The following is a 17,668-nucleotide window of genomic DNA, read 5'->3' on the forward strand; positions in this document are numbered from 1 at the left end:
GAACACAAAAGCAGTCTGGTATCATAGCAAAATCATTATAAAACTGTACCCCTGCCAAAATTATTGCTAAAGACACCAACTTCAAAGACAGCTAAAAAAAGAAAAGAAACAAATTCCAGGATATGGAATTTTACTTTCATAGTAACAAAAGGGAGCAAACAAACAACAAACAAGGGCCAAATACATGGGAGGTTACCATTCTTCTTTCTTTTGAAAACCAGAATTAAATGCTTTCTCTTTGATCCTTTAGAAGTTCTACAAATCTAAAACTAAAGGAAAAAGAATTTTCTAACTTGTGACTTCATTTTCAAATTAAACTTTTGGGGAAAATAATTATTCTACTATTACTAGTGACAGCAACACATTGTTTTAAAATGTGTTACATTAAGAAAGAGTTCTTTGGGAACTCTGCTCTGGGAAAGCAGGTCACAATTCGTTTGTTTAGTATTAGTTTGTTTCATCCCCTTGCTCCTACAGTGTCATGCACACAGCACTCTCTTCCCCTCAGAAACCCACAGACACACATTAAATTAAGTGGGATTTTCAAAATGCAGAGAATCTGAAAATCCCCCCAAAGAACAAGCTGTGGCTGATTTCATTGCAGCATGTGTTCCTGAGCTCCCTGTATGTTTGAACAACAAAAGCTTTTTGAAAAGATGCTCCCAGTTCTCCCCACTGTCTCTCAACTTGTCCAGCCACCAACTGGCGTGACGCTGTAGTACAGTATTACTATAGACCTACACAAGCACAAGGCAGAGGCAGGAAACACCAGATTTTGTCTATTTTAAAACACATCATTATCAAATCTTGTGGTCTGATTCAATAGGCAATGTTCAATTTGAGCAAATTTTGCCCTGCCCTACTTTTGCACCATGAGATCCATTAGCACCATTAGATCCTGATGGGGCTCCAAACACCAAGAGAGCCTTGGTACTATTGGTGCTGAACAGCTACCCCAGAGCCTCACTAGAATAACTACAAGTGTAAGCACAGTATGCTCCAAAACATCCAAAGGGCTTTCAGTGATTTGATTTCTCAAAATGCTGTAAATCAGGTTCTGTTGGATGTCTTCATGAGCAGCAGTAGCAGTACAGAACAGGTTTTGAGTGTTTTGTGTACTGTACTGAGCAAGTGCTGAGTTGGTGCTTTAAGGTTACTAATGCTTCCCTTCCCCTGAATGTAACTGCAAATTCTAAAGTTTAAACTCTGAGTTGATACATTGTTGAGATGAATGTATTTTCTAGTAGTACACCAAAAACCCTATCTATACCACATGCACTTATGGTCCCATGGATGGCTAAGCATTAACAGAGGGATAATCCCTCTCTCCAAGAGATTATTTTCCTCCATTTGGGAGCATCTAAGACAATCTTTTCAGAAAAGAATAACAAACATTGAGTCCATGTTCATTAAACATACATTGATCCTACAGAAACGTCAATTAAGCATCACAGTGATCAAAGTACCAAACTGAAATGTATCTATAAACTTACCTAATTAATAAAAATGCAATAGCCTATCCAATGATTAATGAAATAACCTTAAGTAAAAATAATTAGGTGTCTATGTATCTATGCAGAGTGTTTAATATCTGACCTTACAGATGTAAAGAAGCACAAATAAAGATATCAATGTATCTGTGACTGATAACAGCCTATGAGAAAACAGTTTCATACAAATGATAGGTCCAATATTAATGCCTCAATACAGAAAGACACATGGGGAAAAGGCTTTGGTAAATCATTACTCTGGTATGCCTGGACATGAGTTCAAAATTCAAAACAGGGAAAAATGAATGTGTAGAATAAAATTCTATTTATTGGGGTTTTATGCAACTGAAGACAAAAGGTCATGTAGAAGGTAATGCACCAGAAGCAGAGGGCAGTCATCTCGAGCAGTTTCTGTGATTGGTAAGATACATCCAGTTCCTTGGACACTGCATTAAACCATATGTGTTTGTTTATAACTGTTTAAAAAAAGAGCATGCACAACTTGTTTGGCTTGCATATGTTTAGCCAGACATTAGCTAAAAACTGCCCTTCCTGTTGCCCCTTTCCCAGTACCAGATGTAGGCACAAGTCAGTGGAAGTGGAGCAGACATAGGCATGACAACCTAATTCCCTGTATGAAGGAAGTAGCTGGGGACAAGGAGGGGGAAGGGGAGACATAAACACTTTACACAAGGTCAGTGCAGGAGATTGAGACATCTGTCAGGGCTGGAAGTTAGTGCATTTGCTTTTATTACAGCAAACAATGCTAGTACTGCAACAGTTCATGCTGAAAGCAGTGCAGCCTGTGAGCACAACTAAATAGGCACGACTACCCTGATTTTTATTTTAAGTAATATCCCACAGGAAATGGAACTAGTAAAGTCTGTCATAAATGTAATGCTTGTTTTCATTTAGTACAGAGAACAGGAAGAGAGAGAACCTAGAGCTGCGTCTCTAATGTACTTTCAGTTATAGAATGAAAACCCACTTCCAAACAAAGCACTTCAAAGCATTTCAAAGTCCACAGATTTGACCCATCCAGAGTAACCCAAGTTATCAATGAGAAGCTTGTGGAAGTGAGGAAATAGGCACAAAACAGGATTGCAACATAAGCATTGTCTGTCCCTTAAAACATGTTCTGCTAACTCTCCCTGTCAGATGCTACTATGAAGCTTGGGTTCTACTGTCAAGTTCACCCACTTAAAGAAATCCCAGTTAAAACTTTATTTACCCTATTTCATTTAAATGGGATTAACTGAGGAATATGATTTGACTCCATACACAACACAACTTAACTAGTAACCCACCTACTTTGGTACATATTTCCTGCCTCTACCCTAAAAACACTTAACAAGTATTTATCCAGAGGAGTCAGCAGAGATTTTATATCTGTGTGCTGTATTTTATAAACAGCACACAGGTCCTTACAAACATCCCTTCTGCATTAGCGTGCACCAGTAGTCACTGTAAATGCTTACAGTTACTACATTTAGTCATGTATTGTTAGAAAGGATACAGCTATTTAATCACCTGCACATTATTTATATATAATATAAAATTATAAACACAAGTTTATATAGGAGAGTAGTTCAGTACAAGGAGGTGAGAAGTAGCTGCACATCTTCTGTTGCAATGCTAAATACACCACCACTCTCCAGGCATGACAGGTATCCCTTGCAATTCAATATTCTGAGAAGAATTATTTCACCTAAGTGCCAATGAAATTAATGCTTTTGTACAGCTTCTTCTATAGCTGTCTCAAAGAGCTTAGAACTGATTGAATGAACTGTGATTTATGAGCATAATTTTAAAAATCCATTACTCCTCCTGAAAGAAGTGCCTTTTTACACAGATTAGTATGCTTTTCTCATAGACTGAGAGCAAGGGCACTATCTTCTATGAATTCTATAATGTGAACTTTCTTCTGCTACATTTCCTTTGTGAACAAGGCTTAATTTTATATTTTCACCAGTGGCACGTTTCACCATTTGGCGTTAAAGAGTAGCTGCTGGCCAAATGTGTTGGTTTTGTTTTTTTTTTTTTCCAGCTAACAAGAATGAATACTGGAAAGGAATGGAAAGGTGATACAGCAGATGTGTGAAATCATAAGGAGTTGGAACAACCTTTCTCTTTGTCTCTATGCTGAGAGCAAAAGGTGCTTTCTCCTGGAGTAGGCAGCTGATTGACACACCCATCACCACAGCATATTAGGGCCAATAATACTTGGGAAATGCTGAGGCTAGGGCTAGGTAATTTTCACAGAAAAAAAAATCCATTTGGGGTTACAAATGTGCAGAAACTATTTGGCCTAGGATGTCCTCAAGCTGAAAATGGTCAAACATCAAGAATGCCCTGCTCTTACACTCATCCAGGGTTTATGCTTTTAGCTTCTATGAGAAGAAGGATATGGGGCTAGATGGGATATTGGTCTGATACAATACATACACTGGCTCCTGCATATAGCACCTGTCCCAAATGAGCTGTGTGATATTTTTCCCCCAAGAGTTTTTGTTAGTTGATATCTCTGCTTCCATGCTGTTCACACCTGCAGCAGGATTTGAATAATCAGTTGGACAGAGAGCTCCACTCCTCACTACAGAAGTGTTCACAAGAGTTTGACACTCAATGTGGAGTACAGATTGCTCAGACAAATTTAAAAGAAAAATGCAGACTCTGGAAATAATTGTTTTTTTTTTTTCAGCATGCAACTAGAAGTTTGTTTTCAAGAATGATCTGAGCCGTGAAGTAAAATTAAAAGGCTCATCCTGCTGTGTGTCAATCTGCTTGCATAATAAGGAATTTAAGGGATTCCTATCTCATCTGTTTCCCAATGCTTTAAAGCCTTCCAGGAAAGACTAAGCATTCTGCTGACCCAGCAATTCATGAAAATCTGTAAGGACAATAAAATGCTACAAATATTTGATAAATTGACAGAACCAACCATACCCATCCATTTACAGCTTATTAATATTTTGCTCTAGTGTACTATAAGACAACTGCTGATGCCAATTCTTTGTATAAAAGTGAACACCAGCAAAACCCACCCATTTCTGAATTGGGATGACTTCCGTCTGAAAAAGTATTTTATGACCATTACTCCAGAAGGTCAATGGCTATAAATGAACTCTTGCTGGACACTTAACAGAAATGTTATTCATTATGCTGCATAAAAATCTAAAAATTTAGTAGCCAAAGGTATTCAAGGACTCTGTCTTTGCCACTGGTGCTCTGAGTAGTCTATTAGCTAATATTTTAATACACAGCTTTCTGCAATATAAAGTCTATGATTAAGACTTTTTAATATCATTACTCATCTTCTATGATTAGGGACATATCTAATTTCTCCAACAAGAATATCGCTATCACATATGCTTCTTTCCCTATCACAGCTATAGACTAAAGTATGCAGAAAATTTTGGACTTAGCCATACATGAGCTTTCAAAACTTCCCTGTTTCCAGACCCAGTTTGCTGACATCAATTAAAAGATTTTCCTGAGAACTGGGAAAAAAAGGTAATTTACTGCAATAATTTTTAAATGCTTTTGTTCTTAAATTTTAACAATTTAATACTTTTTAATTCTCAAATAAAAGCCAAATGCTTCCATGTCAATGTGTTTTTGATGTTTCAATATTTCATATGTTCTCAAAACTGTGGATTAAGGTAGCAAACAGCTGTAGATTTATTATACAGATGGGGGCAATTACCTTTGGAGATCTGTTTTTTTGCAGGTGTTAAAGACACTGAAAATTTAACACCTTCCACATATAAGAGTAACCACAAACTAAGAGAAGCAAAAGTGAAAGGCTTCCAATTCCCATTTCCCAGAGCTTCTTTTATCTACAAAGCACACATTCGGTGCCAGATAAGGATTGCATCAAGGAACCAAGTCTCATTTTTACAAATGCTTTAATTATTAAATGAAAATAGCTTTTCTATTTTTAAAATGCTAAAAGGCCACCATAAGAGAATTCTTAAGTAAAAGCATCAAGCATCTGGAGAGTTCCCATTCACCTGAAGTTACCTAATGATTAAAATGATATTTTTGAGGGTTGATTTTTTTTTCTCCTTCCTGCAATCAACTCAGCATGGCCATCTACTACTGCTGCACAGATTCAAAGAAACATCTATTTATCTTTGAGCTCAGACCACCCACACTTCCTAAAGCTACATATTAATAGATCACAAAAAGTTGTGCATAGCCACGAAAACCAATTTTATACCCACAAAGCTATGATAATATACTGAGAATCTACCAAACAGCTTCTGGATTGTGAAGGGATACTTGTTGTGAGTTTAGAAAGAAATAATTGCTACAAAATTACACATCTAACAGAAAAATGATGACATGTTAACTGCTTTCAGACTCAGTATAAGAACAGAAATTGGAAGAACAAATAAATAGTTTTTCATTATAGTTACAGATTAGATGACAAATTTCTTTGCTCTTACTGTAGTTTAGTCTGCGGTTTGATCTCTCTGTTGTCGACTGTATTAGTTTTAAAACACAGTAGTATTTCAAGTCAACAAACAAAATCTATCTTTTCTGCATCTGACTTTAAATTGAATACAGTGAAATAAGTGCATAAGACCTGGAGAGCTCAAGAAGAGGAATGCACGGCATGGCGTCTTTAGCTTCTTTCTGGCTTACCTCTAACAGGGATGAGCTGGATTTCATAACTCTTTAGAATTCACATGAACCATCTTTCCTGGCTTCATTTCTGCTTTCAGTAATTGCAGTGTGGCTTAAATGATCCAGAACCAAAACCATGAGGGAAAGGACTGTCCTTTTAGCTCCTTGTTTCAACATTCAGGCAAAGAAAAGGAAGAAAAATGTGGTCTGCAGCCAATGCTGGTGCTACCTGCTTAGCCTCTCAATGACAGATTATAGTCTCTAAGTCACCATCCCTCAAAGCAGGGATGTATCCTCCTTTCCTTTTTGTCTTCTTAGTTTCCTTTCTCATTTTGCAGAAGGCAGAGAAAAAATAGAGAAGATGCATGTTATATTGTCTTTTTTAGAATTCTCTCTTTCTGCAAGTAGCTCTTGGAAATGTGTATTTAAAGAAAGTACACATAACAACTCTCAAATATTCTAAGCACTTAAAAAATCCTCAAACCACATGCATCCTTCTTACCTATATTATACCTTTAAATAGTATTTTCTAAAATCTCATGGATTTATTATTCCATAATTCCTGCATACCTAGATTAGCTTTAAGACTTTTAAACAAAATCTTTGCTGTCATTGCATTTATAAACCTCCCACCATCTCAATATCAGAAAGTCTGTTATTTTTAAATAAAAGGAACAGAGAAGCTCTACCCAGTAAGTTGAAACAGCCTCCTTAATGGACCAGAAAAGTGCAAGTTGTCATAACACTGGAATGCATGTAGGTCTCTATCATTTGCCAGATAACATATGTTTTTTCTCTTCCTCTGCTCTTTCAGAGATGACTCTAAAGCCAATAAACATGAATTTTATAATACACCATAAAAGAAAATAAATTTACTAAAAAGCTACTGACATGGCTGTTACTAAGTCATGACATTGTTCTCTTCAATATGCAATTACATGTACATAAGTTGTTAGACTTTTCATAAGAATGCATGTGCACTATTAGAGAATGACCATCACACATTTATACCCTGCAAGCTACAGCACATTCTGGCAGTGCAAGCAAGTTTAACCTACAAGCCCCAAACATACGCAGAATGTACTGTGCTGTATAACACAAAACGAACATCTTCATTAAGTTCAAAATATTAGTTGAATTGACAGCTGTCACCATCACCAAATCATTAACCTTTGCAGAAGCCAGTAAGGAAAATACTCTTTTATGTAGAAGTCCATAGAGAATAAGAAAGAGAATGTGGTGTTTCCATCCCATCTAGGTAAAAAACACCAGGCAAACTTGATGTCAACATGATGTGCTGATTTCACCTAATTCAGATAAAGTTGTAGCCTACTCAGAGACAGAAAGAGAGAGAAAGAATATTGCCTTTCAGTACTCAATTTCAGCTAGAAGACAGGAAATCCTGACAAATCTGGCAATAGAGTACTATAATTCAGAGATATATTGTGCTAAAGAGAACCATAACAATGAGTATTGAGAAGCATTACAATCACCAAAAAATGCTTGAAAATAAAATTTGCAATCAGAATTAAACCTCTGTTATCAAGGCAGGTCTATGACAAACCTTTATTTCTTAATTCATTCATAGAAGAAGTGGATGGTTCAGAAGAGAGACTCTTTGTCACACCCCCTTACCCTTAGGCCACAGAGGCACAGTTATAAAAGAGTTACACATCATCAGATGCTAAATCTACCTAAAATTGTCAAGCTCACACCAAAGAGCGCAGAAATAGGACATAATCACCACCATCACTCAACAGTTGATGGACATTTGTAATCACATTGGTCCTTGAGAAAGTAAGAAAGGCAGGAGAGCACCCAATGAGTTCTCACTCATTCCTCCATCTTATTCCATTTCTAGCCCATGCTGAAGATTTTCAGGAAAATAGATTCGTATTATGCTGAAAGATCATCATAATAACTGATTAAGGCTAGTGGCCACTCAAAATTAACCTGCAGTACCTCTACATGAACAAACCAGGATGTTGGTACACCTGCAAAAATCAAAGCATTACTAAAATGTCTGCAGACATCACAACACACCAAGAGTGCTTCTGCTGCTTCCCTTTTAGTTACTGCAAATTGCCTTGATCTACAATTTATTTCTGGTTGTGTTCACTTTTACCTCCCTGTACCTTTTATTTTTAAGCATGCCACCAATAATGCTTAAATCAAAGGTGTGTTTATAACAACTGGCAACAAACCAGAAGTTCAGTATCAAAAAATAGGTCAAAGTTCAACAAATGCTGTTAATGACTTCAAAATTCTACGTGTATCTTTCACTGCATACATCTGCTCTACTTTCTAAAGTCTGATAACCCACTACTTTCCTACTGATTTTCCCTTTTCTTCATTTAACTTTCTCCCATTTGTCTGCTCAGATTTCTGATCTCCACCTGCGTTATCTACCCTGACGATACAATCAGGATACATTACCATATTTCTTTCTTATGTTAGTTAATGAAAAAAAATACCATTTATTTTACAGGATTCAGATTCTCCCTTACTGGTCAAGCTGCACTGGAAGGGAGAGCCTTGTGTCCACAAGGAAAAGCCCAGACATATGCCTGGAACAAAGCAGTATTTCCAGAAGTGGTTGAAAACTCTGTCTTTTAAATACATGGTTAATTCTTCTAATTGGTGAACTCCTAGAGACTAGGAGGAACCACTGATACAGACTTACATGCAAGTTGATCCATTTCACAAGACTAGCCCATATCATGGGCTACATCTGTGGAGAGTAGGGGGGAAATGGAGATAACTTGAATGATCACAGTAGGAATTAAAGATTTCCCAGAAGAAAAGAAATCCCCCATTATCCACATGCAGTCAAGAACATATGGGAACAAGTTGTGCAGTTATTTAGTGGCTGGGCAGAGGCACAGCAAAGCACTAAGGTAGAAGGCTCTAGACAAACGGTGTATGAGGCAATGGTTTGTCACCAGCTGGTCCCCAAGCAAAGGTTGCTGATGAACATGACTACTTCAGTAATGCCCTACTACAAGAGCCCCTCTGCTTGCAGAGGGAAAAGGCTAGAGGTTTTAGAAGACTTCCAGGTATCATGATTGTGACTCAAATATAAACCAAATGTTTATCACCACCTCCCAGGTTGTGGAGCAGAGGAAGATGTGACATGAGTAGACTCCTTCAATATCTTGGTTTGTTTCCTATTCTCCAGGAGCAGCAATAACAGAGTCCATGGCTACCTCCTTCTCATGCTAGCTCTCAAGTTCATGAGCCCACCTGGAGCCAAGACTCACATCACAGACCCTGAAAAACAGCTTGGCCAAACCAAAACCTATTTTCTACATCACTGCAACTCCTAGAGCAACATAAGCGAAGCTGCCCGCTTCATGATAGCCCTTCCTGCTCACAGTTTTGAGCAGAAGGTTTGCTTTCCTGGGGGAAAAGATACGAGGATAATTATAAAAGGTGGACATGTTTAAAGTTTAAGCCTGCTACTTGGGCATCACTGCGATGATTCTGGATTAAGCTCCAAGTAGAACTAGCCTCCTTTGCTGGCAGGCCATAGGATGCTCACCTGCTATTCCTCCTGTGTGTGTCTCTCATGCCTCCTCATTCATGTTTGGCTTTATTACCCCTGGTCCAGTCATTACCAGGACATGAGTATTTCTTTCTACTCTCTAAACAGGATTATGGCAGCATGGTGGCACTTCCAAAATTCAGTGCACCATGAGTGATACCCATGCCCATGACATCACAGTGCATGACTCCTGTGGCCCTAGAAAATGTGCACTATTAATGCATCAAAACATCCAAGAAAAAAAAAATAGTAAAACCACAATTACAGGTAATTCGCTTTGAAACACTCAGGAACCGTTCGGGAGGCTTCTAGCCGCGTCAATCAAAAGCAAACAGGCGCTATCCGTCAGCCCCGCCGCGGTGTCAGGCTGCGGCACCGCTCCCGACGGCGCCGGCCCCGCTGCCTTTCAGCACCACGGACGCCGGAGCTGCCGCACCGCCCCTCGCTCCTCCCCGGGACACGGCCAACTCCTAAAATTACATTATTATTTTCCTTCGGGCTTTCCTGGGGCCACCAGTGCACGATGTTCTGGGGTTTTTGGTTGTTTGTTTGGGTTTTTTTTTTTTTTTTTTTTTTTTTTTTTTTTTTTTTGTTTTGTTTCCCCCCCCCATGGTGTTGAAGGAAAAAGAAAGGGCAGTGATGGGATTTTCTTTCTGGCTTGGGATACCAAATGAAAAGCTCCATGAGCTCAACCTTCCCAAGGTTTTTACAGATTAAATTGTACTAGGGCTGTTCAAACTGTGTACTTTTTGAGCTCAGAGAACAATTGGAAAAAAGAGAAAAAATTATAGAGAGAAGAAAATGCCTTTTGTTCCAATCAGCTATTGTCAGACCCAAAATATCACCAATGATTCCTGATTTGAAAATAAGAAAATTAATTTAGTAGGACATCTAAAGATAAAGACAGATTGATTTTTCATCAAATGTACAGAGGAAACACATTGCAGCTCTCCCTAGGTCTCCTCTTTAAGTAATGTTTTTTCCGAAATTCATGTAAGTTCTGCACAAACGCAGAAACATTCACAGGCCCAGCCGCTGTGAATTTTCTTCTGCTGGAAAAGGCTTTGTTCAGTTCAAAGGTATACATTCTGCATTGCTTTTCCAAGCTAAAAGCAAAAGGGCTCTCTGTCAACTTCTGGCCCTCCAAAGCTTCCATTCAACCTCATCTGCAAAGAATAAAAAGGGGTTTTTACGGACAAGTAGAACATTTTTCTCTGTTAGGACTAATCAATTTCTGCAAAGGCAGGGTGAGTTGATTCACATCGTTAGCAGAAAGCTCGGAAACCATCACAAAGACCCTGAAGTGCATTTTAATTTCAAGCCACGGTGTGTTACACTGTCTGTCCTTCTCTCTGGCTTAGTTTGGGTCATGCATCCGTCCCTCGGGGACGGATCCTACCGGCTTTCTGAAGACCATCTCAAGTCCTCAGAAGTATCACAGTTGGTTTAACTCCCTCTGAGGTTTAACCAGACTTGATTAATTGATTTATGATTTAACCATACTTGACTCCCTCTGAAGACCTGAGCTCCTGTGCTCATTACCCACGCTACAAGTGTTACGGGACAAGGAACGCATTTCTCAGGGCACCTGTGAGGATGGCGGTACGCGGGCTGCGCTGATTGACTGCGCTCCACCTGCCGCCTTCCCCGCTTCCCGGCAGTGCCGGAGGGAGCGGGCCCGAGCGGGGCTCACCTGGAGGAGGCGGCGGCCGCGCGCGGCGTGCTCGGGCAGGCGCGCGCGGTACACGGCGCGCGCGAAGCGCGGCTCGTTGTCGTTGGCGTCCTCCACGCGCACGCTGAGGCGGCACGCGGCGGCGCGCGGCGGGACGCCGCCGTCCCGCGCCACCACGCGCAGCTCCAGCGCCGCCTGCCGCTCCCGGTCCAGGCGCGCGCGGGTGCTGACGGCGCCGCTCCGCGCGTCGATGCGCAGCAGGGCCAGGGCGGCCGCGTCGCCCTCCAGCGCGTACCGCACCTCGGCGTTGGGCGAGCCCGGCTCGTCGGCGTCGGAGGCGCTGAGGCGGAGCACGGCGGTGCCGGGGGAGGCGGCCTCCGAGACGGCGGCGCGGTAGTGGGGCTGCGGAAACGCGGGCGTCTCGTCGTTGAGGTCGGCGACGCGCAGCAGCAGCGGCTCCTCGGCGGAGAGCGGCGGCGTGCCGCCGTCCGTGGCCACCAGCCGCAGCTCGTACAGGTCGCGGCTCTCTCGGTCCAGCGGCCCCGCCACGCAGAGGAAGAAGACGCCGGCCCCGGCCGCCCGCAACGCGAAAGCGCCGTCGCCGCCCAGCAGGGCCAGCGCGATGCCGCCGCCGTCGCCCTCCGCACCCTCCTCGTCGCCGCCCTCGTCGGCGTCCGAGACGGAGACTCGGGCCACGTAGTCGCCGGGCCGCGCCCCTTCGGAGACCCGGGGACCGCCGGTCTCGGTGAGGTAGAGCAGACGGATGGAGGGCCGGTTGTCGTTCACGTCCAGCACGGCCACGGAGACGAGGACGCTGGAGACCTCGGGCTGGGCGCCGCCGTCCCGCGCCTCCACGACCAGGCGGTGCAGGGCTCGCGCCTCGCGGTCCAGCGGGCGGCGGAGGCGCAGGACGCCGCTGCGCTCCTCCACCGCGAAATAGCCGTCGGGGTCGCTCTGCCGGCGATTGATGGCGTACCGCACCTCGCCGTTGGCACCCAGGTCGGGGTCGGTGGCCCGCAGGCGGCAGACGGCGGTGCCAGGCGGCGCGTCCTCCCGCAGCCGCGCCCGGTACTCGCCGCGGCTGAATGCGGGCGCGTTGTCGTTCTCGTCCAGCACCCGCACCGACACCCGCAGGCGGCCGCGTCTCCGCGGGCTGCCGCCGTCCCACGCCTCCACCACCAGCCGGTGGACGTCCGCCCGTTCGCGGTCCAGCCGCCGCAGCAGCACCAGCTCCAGCGGCTCCGGCCGCACATAGCGCAGCTGGAAGAGCGGCGGCTCCCCCGCCGCGCCGCCCTCCTCCAGCAGCGCGTAGCCCTGCGTGCCGAAGACGCCGGCGTCGGGGTCACGGGCAGCCGGCAGGCGGAAAGCGGTGCCGGGCGGGCTGAGCTCGGAGATGTTGAGCTGCAGACTGTCCTTCGGGAAGCGCGGCGGGTGGTCGTTCACGTCGGTGACAGCTATCTCTACCTGCACCACTTCGCCGCGCAGCGTGGCCGCCGCGAAGCTGTAGCGTGCCCGCCGCTCACGGTCCAGCCGCCGCGCCGTGCGGATGATGCCCGTCTCCGGCTGGACGTGGAAGTCCGCCAGCACCGCCGACTCGCCGCTCCCCTCCGACAGCAAAAAGCCCCCGGGCGGATCCGCGCCCGGTGGCAACCCCGCGCGGATATCGCCCACCAGCGTCTCGGCCGGCAGCCCCTCGTCCACGGCCAGGCTGAGGTTATACACCGGCGCCGCGCTGCCGCCCGCCGCGCACAGCCACAGCGGCAGCAGCAGCGCCAGCGCCCGTCCCGTCGGGGGAGCGCCGCCCTGCCCGCCCCGGCACCTGCCGGCCCGCAGACGCCGCGCCATGCTTGGCCGCTAAGCTGGCATCGCGGGCAGCCTGCACCCTACTGCTCGCCACCGCCACACAGGTGCCTCCGCCTCGCCGCCGCGGGAACAACTCCCGAACGCCGCCGCCGGTGATGGGAAGGACGAGAGTGTGCGAGGGGCGGGAGAGCGGCTCCCGCCGCCGCCGCCCCGCGCAGCCCCCGCCCCGCCGCCCCCCCGCAGCCCTGGGGGCCACCGCCCGCCCACCCACCCAGCGCCCGGGGGGGGCGGCCGCGTCCCCCACGCACGGACGCGTCGAGCTGGGTCGGGATGGTGTGGCTCTGCTCCAGTGCCCAGGATCCGGAGAGGTCTTTGCCGAAATTGATTACTCGGGGAATCAGCTGGCTTCCTGCTGATGAGGCAAAGCGTGACTAGCGCACGGGCTGCCTCTAGATGCAGAAGCATGGCTCGTGAAGGAGAAGAATTTAAATGAAAGAGAAATCTGCGAGGATAAACGAGTTTGCATAGTTCAGCAAGGATTTGTCTCGCCTTAATATTCCGGTCCTCATTTTCCATTAAAAGGCTTGCTTGTTATCCTAGCACTAGGTCAGTAAATAGTAACTCAGCATGGCAGGAAAGCATTTACCAGAAGTAAGCTTTAAGTAGAAACTTCAATCAGTTTCAGCAAGATCAGAACTTCTTTCCTTTACCACTATTCCTGACTCCCATATCTATCTCAGAATGGTGTAAGAATGAATAAGTGTTTCTTCAATGATGCCAAGAATACACAGTATCATAGAAATGCAAAGTACCAACCATCCATCTATCCATGAAAGCCAAGTACGATACTTCAGTGGTTACTAGTCTCTTGCTGTTCCCACTGATCCTTTACATACTTAGTTTCTCCTTTGTGGCAAGAATCTAACAACTGTTCAGAGAAAAGTAAATTCATCCTAGGACAGACAAGTAAAATCAGGGCAAAGACAGTAAGTAGCAGGAGAAGTTGCTATAGCTTAGTTCTCTCCAATGAAGGGGCACTGGAGAGGGCAGCTTTTTTACTATTTGCCTCTTTTCCAACTCGTGGAAGAGCTACACTACCAGAGCACTCTAAGGAAGGAGCAAACTCACTGCAACACTGAGGAGAAGGTGAAGAGGATTTTTTTCCCAACATTTTTGAGACCTACACAATACCACATATCCGAGTTAAGTTTAGAAATCCTAGTGCATGTGTGTAGTTGCATGGACAGGAGGGCAACACATGAGATCGCATTTACTGTATCTGAATTGCCTCCTTACACAGAGAAACGGGGCAGAGCAAAGCTAGATCTTGTCAGATCTTCTTAGTCACATTCTGAGAAAGTCTCTGTATATTTATACACTGTGATAATTACAAGCATAGAGGCAAGAAGGAAATGCAGAGGCCCTTGCCAGCTTCCTTCATATTCATTGAGAAGACACATGGATCCTCCCCAAGTCACAGATGTTCAATATGAAAATGCCTGAATTCCACTGAATCACAGCAAGTTTGGAAAAACAGCCATGTCCCTTGCAGCCCATGCTGTCACTAAGAAAACATGTGAATCATGTTCCATCAGGCACATTCACCAAAAAAAACTAAACAAAACCTGCTGTTGACATGGTCAGGCAGTGCCTAAAGAGCAAAATTCTGTATTCAGATACAGCATGCATAAAGATAGTAGGGGAAAAATAAGACTGACATAATTATCTGTGATTCTGGCAGTATTCACGTATTTTTTGAAACTAGGACACTTTAACAGTTTTATATGAAGTAAAGTCATATGAAAGCACTGCCCAACTACAGCATGTTTTCAGAAATACTACATTTTCAAGACACTATGGATGTTTTGCCTACTGTGAGCATGAGCTTTACCTCTTAAGTGTTCTTTCACTTTCTTTGAATTTCTGCCTTCCCTGAACCTATTCTTCGCTCCATTCCTTTCTTACACATTTTCTTTTCTTCTTTTTTGCGATGTTCATGACCTCATTCTTTTCTTCCACAAATCACAAACAGAAGTTTCTAAATCTTGAGGAGATGTTTGCCATCTCCTGGATATATTTAGCTGCCCCTGCTGTTCCCCATCTTCTCAGTGACATGCTGACCTCCACAAAAAAGAGAACTGACAGTTCTAAGACATGGCAGGAAGCTGCCACAATTACATTATCCCAGGGGAAGCAGGGTGTCAAGTTTTAGTGCACTAGCCACCTCCTACATCCTCAACAGATTGCTCTCATAGTGAAGATACTTGTCAGCTCCTCAGATCTACGAAGTCTTCCAGTGTAAAAAGTGGACAGAAGGATAAGCGTATTATTTGAAGATGAGGGATGTTACAGTACACAAAATGCCTGAGCATTCTAGTTAGAAGTGATTGCCTGTGGGTGAGCCAGCCTGCTGAGACAGCAGAAAGTTACTTCTCCTGCTGTTCTCCCATTCCATTCCTGGAGGTGGCCACCTCTGACTTTGTAGGCAGGTGAACAGCATAGGAATTCACTTTTAAGCCTATGTCTTCAAGCAACCTTACATGAGCATCCATCTACTCCACTATGCAAGGCAGTGATCTCTGGTGCTCCTGAGCAGCTCCACATGCCAAATTCAGCTGTCCTGTGGCAGGGACCCAACCTCCAGGAAAGGAGCAAGGAAGGAAGCTGGAAGGTGATAGCTGTATCAGCTGCTCAAATTTATTCAGCCCATATTTGCAAATCACAATTTACTATAGCTTAATCCTCCTTGGATTAATTGGAAATTCTTTTTGCTTCGAGGAGAATTAAACTATACCAAACTAAAGCTAGGTATGACACTAGAGTGCAAAAGATCACTGAAACAGATACAGTGTTGCTCCACCCATGAAGGTCTATCAATAACAGAATTAATTCTACCTACAAACATTGCCTCACCCATGCAACAGCTGTGGCAGCTGAAGATGTGACCCTCCCAAGCTGAGGACATGGCTGAGGTGGTAAAGCAGTATGACCACTTCCTTTTCAGCCGCTTGCTGGCTCACTGCAAACCATCTTCAGCAGCAGCAGCAGTTTAAGCCAAGCCACCTGACTCGGGGCTGACGCAGGGTGGGAGTGCTGCAGGATCCATTCCAGCTCTCATTAGATGGGCGGTAGCAGCCAGCTGAGGGCAGAGCATGGCTGAACTGCTCCAGACAGAGCTGAAGCAAATAAAATAAAACCTGAAAAATTTTCCATGAAGTTATTTCCTGCTATTTGAAGACAGCATGGTCTCAGCTGCTTGTTAATGCCTTTCAGGCAGTGGGCACCACACTTCCATTTCTGCCTACCAGGTGGCGTTCCCTGATCCTCTGTGGGTTTAGTTTAAGGACAGAGATTAGTTTAAGCAATGCTGAAACAATGATTTCCATTAACCCTAGTGATTTTTTTTTCCTATGCTGGGTTACAGAACGCCCATATAAATCAGCTTTCTGGCAAAATTGTGGTGTGGGGAAGCACTAATATCTTCAACTATTGCAGCTGGATCTAAGAAAGGATGTTTGTCTCCAGCCTCACTGGCTGGGGTCACTATGGATATTCAGCTTGTAATATGTGATATATGGAGAAAGCATTAACTTTGCAGAGCATCAGGTGTTTCATTATTTATAGTTCCCCAGGCACACATATATTGATTTCAGCAACACCTCCTTGAAGGAGTGTCAGCTGCACAAAAGATTTGCTGGTGACCACATGGAGGCTGGTCACAGTTACTATAATAAAAAGCTATGAAGGGACTGCTCTCCTTATAAATGCAGAGAAATGTAATTATGAGTATTTTTTTTTATGGTAGCCATAATTTAACTCTTAATCACAAGCTAATTTGCCGAACTCCTTTTGCTGTGAAATAAGAGATGCTTTGCCTTCTCTGTGGAAAAATTGTGTAGTTGCCAGAATCTGATTGGAATAATATACCTGAGTCAGTCTTCAAAGGTAGGAAAGGCTTTCATACTGTTTGTAATAAAGATAGTAGTAGTGGGGTGTGGCAAGCAGATTTCTCTCTCTCTCTCAGGATTTTTATAAAGGTGCACAGAGAGAAATGAAAGAGAAAACAATTTCTATTTCTGCTCCTTGTTTTTCTCTTGTGGAATGTGTTTGGAGAATTGTTTAACTAGAGGGAATGCTTGGTTGGATCATGGTGGATTGTTTGGCCCTGACGGCCAATCGGATCCACCTGTGTCTGGACTCTCGCGAGAAGGTCACGAGTTGTGAAGGAGTTAGATATGAGAGTTAGAGAAAGTAGCATGTAGTTTTTAGTAACCTCTTTTATATAGTATATTAATGTATTATAGCATAATTATAATAAAGAAATCATTCAGCCTTCTGAACTAAGTCAGACATCATCATTCTTCCCATTGGGTTCACCGACATGTACAACAGTGGGGTTTTTCAGTTTCATTTCAGATATACCACAATGCCTTCACTCCACCTGTAGAGCATGTTGCTGCTGCCTTCTGTGGGCAATTACTTCAGAATCTGTCACTCAGAACCATCTAAGTAGGATTACTCAAATCA

The 17,668-nt window shown here is 44.1% G+C and overlaps 1 protein-coding gene across 1 annotated transcript in view; it reads right to left on the reverse strand.

The window, feature by feature from the left end:
- The window catches only part of DCHS2 (dachsous cadherin-related 2), a 108,523-nt gene extending 95,252 nt beyond the window's left edge, over positions 1-13,271 (reverse strand). The window contains exon 1 of the mRNA XM_053941320.1: positions 11,360-13,271. Within this exon, the coding sequence (XP_053797295.1) occupies positions 11,360-13,183 (1,824 nt within the window). The 5' untranslated portion in view covers positions 13,184-13,271. The remainder of the gene's footprint in view (positions 1-11,359) is intronic.
- Positions 13,272-17,668: the final 4,397 nt, after the last annotated feature.

This window comes from Vidua chalybeata, chromosome 4, assembly GCF_026979565.1.
Source record: "Vidua chalybeata isolate OUT-0048 chromosome 4, bVidCha1 merged haplotype, whole genome shotgun sequence".
Lineage (NCBI taxonomy): Eukaryota > Metazoa > Chordata > Aves > Passeriformes > Viduidae > Vidua > Vidua chalybeata.